Below are 2,996 nucleotides of genomic sequence, written 5' to 3' on the forward strand. Positions count from 1 at the left end.
TATATATATATCATATATCATAATTTCCTGCACTGTCTTATTCTATATGAATTACCGTTGGTATGTTGCTGAAGACAGAAGCTGATGTTGTTGGTTTCTGGGGAGAAAGGAAAATCGTTACATAGGATCATAGAAGTCTCCGTTAAATAGCCTAATATAAAATACGACACAGCCAACCACTCACTGGAGCAGGACCCTCGGTCGTTCGGCTTCTATGGAGGAAAAAAAAGCTTTAAGCTTCTGCTTTTATTAAACACATAACGGTCTATGTTTGGCAGAAACACATTGTAGCCTGTTCCTACAACATGTAAAAGGGTATGTCAGACTTTTAACTTAGTGTACGACTTTTCGGTTTATCCTGAGCCAGGTAATTTAAAGCCGCCCACTCTTTTGCTATTTTCCACAATAAAGCTTTTTCCTTACCTTGGTTTCTCGCACTTGGTGTTATTAGTTGGGGTGCATTTGCTCACGACGCGTTCCCCGGACTGGCACGGGGAGCAGGGCTGACAGTCATATCTGCTGCCATCGTTGAAAGTGTTAGATTGGCACGGTAGGAACGTTACTTCGTGGCGCGCTCCGTCGTCACCGTAGCCACAGTTAGTGGTAGTTTTATGTCCTATATTATAGAAAACACTTAACATAGCACATAACATAACCCAACATAACATAACATAATGATTTACCTGGGCTTTTAGGACACGGCACACATTCACCAACTTCTATCCGCCAACGGGTTGTCGGATCTCTGCATATGTCAGAGTGACCCATTTTGGGTAAGCTACGCCGTAGACTGAAGGATTCGTTTCTGACCTCAGCGTAGGGCCTCCCACACAGTCGCTGTTTACAGATGTACCCTGGTAGACTGGTGGTTAAAACGAGCGCTCTCGTGGCTGTGGCACTGAGTCACGGTCGCATCAGGCATAAAAACCGTGCCAAATGTCATCATGCGAGTCGCTGTGGAGATCCCTAAACGGGAATAACCGGAGGTGACTTTCTACTGTAAAGGAGCACCCCTTCTATTTTACCACCCAGGTCAGTTTAATTGCCAAGACAGCACAGTTTGTTTAAATGATGCCTCCCCTGGCTCTCATGGGAAGAAAACCCCAGTGATTTCAGCATGGAAGGATAATGAGTTTGTTTGTATTTCAAGCCAAAATTTTGGGTTATGTTGGCAGAGATCATACGGGAAAGCCTAAAACCGCCTGCTGTTGAGTTGCTTTACTGGAAATGTAGAATCAAGTGTTTTTGTAGGCCCTAGACTAAAGTCAGGATAGCTCCTCTGATCCAGGTTTATGTTTCACTTGCCAGTATAACACTGACTCTCTAGTTTAATTAGTATAAAGCCTGAGCAGTTAAAGATTCTGAAGAGCTGGATTTTGTTTGGGAGAAGATTCAAGATTTTTATTGGCCATTTATGCATAAACAGGCAGTCTAAGCATATACAGGTGCTGGTCATATAATTAGAATATCATCAAAAAGTTCATTTATTTCACTAATTCCATTCAAAAAGTGAAACTTGTATATTATATCCATTCATTACACACAGACTGATATATTTCAAATGTTTATTTCTTTTAATTTTGATGATTATAACTGACAACCAATGAAAACCCCAAATTCGGTATCTCAGAAAATTAGAATATTGTGAAAAGGTTCAATATTGAAGACACCTGGTGCCACACTCTAATCAGCTATTTGACTCAAAACACCTGCAAAGGCCTTTAAATGGTGTCTCAGTCTAGTTCTGTAGGCTACACAATCATGGGGAAGACTGCTGACCTGACAGTTGTCCAAAAGACCACCATTGACACCTTGCACAAGGAGGGCAAGACACAAAAGGTCATTGCAGAAGAGGCTGGCTGTTCACAGAGCTCTGTGTCCAAGCACATTAATAGAGAGGCGAAGGGAAGGAAAAGATGTGGTAGAAAAAAGTGTACAAGCAAAAGGGATAACCGCACCCTGGAGAGGATTGTGAAACAAAACCGATTCAAAAATGTGGGGGAGATTCACAAAGAGTGGACTGCAGCTGGAGTCAGTGCTTCAAGAACCACTACGCACAGACGTATGAAAGACATGAGTTTCAGCTGTCACATTCCTTGTGTCAAGCCACTCTTGAACAACAGACAGCGTCAGAAGCGTCTCACCTGGGCTAAAGACAAAAAGGACTGGACTGCTGCTGAGTGGTCCAAAGTCATGTTCTCTGATGAAAGTAAATTTTGCATTACCTTTGGAAATCAGGGTCCCAGAGTCTGGAGGAAGAGAGGAGAGGCACAGAATCCACGTTGCTTGAGGTCCAGTGTAAAGTTTCCACAGTCAGTGATGGTTTGGGGTGCCATGTCATCTGCTGGTGTTGGGCCACTGTGTTTTCTGAGGTCCAAGGTCAATGCAGCCGTATACCAGGAAGTTTTAGAGCACTTCATGCTTCCTGCTGCTGACCAACTTTATGGAGATGCAGATTTCATTTTCCAACAGGACTTGGCACCTGCACACAGTGCCAAACCTACCAGTACCTGGTTTAAGGACCATGGTATCCCTGTTCTTAATTGGCCAGCAAACTCGCCTGACCTTAACCCCATAGAAAATCTATGGGGTATTGTGAAGAGGAAGATGCGATATGCCAGACCCAACAATGCAGAAGAGCTGAAGGCCACTATCAGAGCAACCTGGGCTCTCATAACACCTGAGCAGTGCCACAGACTGATCGACTCCATGCCACGCCGCATTGCTGCAGTAATTCAGGCAAAAGGAGCCCCAACTAAGTATTGAGTGCTGTACATGCTCATACTTTTCATGTTCATACTTTTCAGTTGGCCAAGATTTCTAAAAATCCTTTCTTTGTATTGGTATTCAGTAATATTCTAATTTTCTGAGATACCGAATTTGGGGTTTTCATTAGTTGTCAGTTATAATCATCACAATTAAAAGAAATAAACATTTGAAATATATCAGTCTGTGTGTAATGAATGAATATAATATACAAGTTTCACTTTTTGAAT

The 2,996-nt window shown here is 42.6% G+C and overlaps 1 protein-coding gene across 1 annotated transcript in view; it reads right to left on the minus strand.

Moving 5' to 3' along the window:
• Nucleotides 1–1,027, minus strand: part of igflr1 (IGF-like family receptor 1) — a 3,218-nt gene extending 2,191 nt beyond the window's left edge. The window contains exons 1-4 of the mRNA XM_020620081.1: nucleotides 684–1,027; nucleotides 424–616; nucleotides 185–212; nucleotides 56–97 (exon numbers count right to left, since the gene is read on the minus strand). Coding sequence (XP_020475737.1) covers nucleotides 56–97; nucleotides 185–212; nucleotides 424–616; nucleotides 684–768 — 348 coding nt within the window. The 5' untranslated portion in view covers nucleotides 769–1,027. The remainder of the gene's footprint in view (nucleotides 1–55; nucleotides 98–184; nucleotides 213–423; nucleotides 617–683) is intronic.
• Between the last annotated feature and the right edge of the window lie 1,969 nt (nucleotides 1,028–2,996).

This window comes from Monopterus albus, unplaced genomic scaffold (genome assembly GCF_001952655.1).
Source record: "Monopterus albus unplaced genomic scaffold, M_albus_1.0 scaffold232.1, whole genome shotgun sequence".
NCBI lineage: Eukaryota > Metazoa > Chordata > Actinopteri > Synbranchiformes > Synbranchidae > Monopterus > Monopterus albus.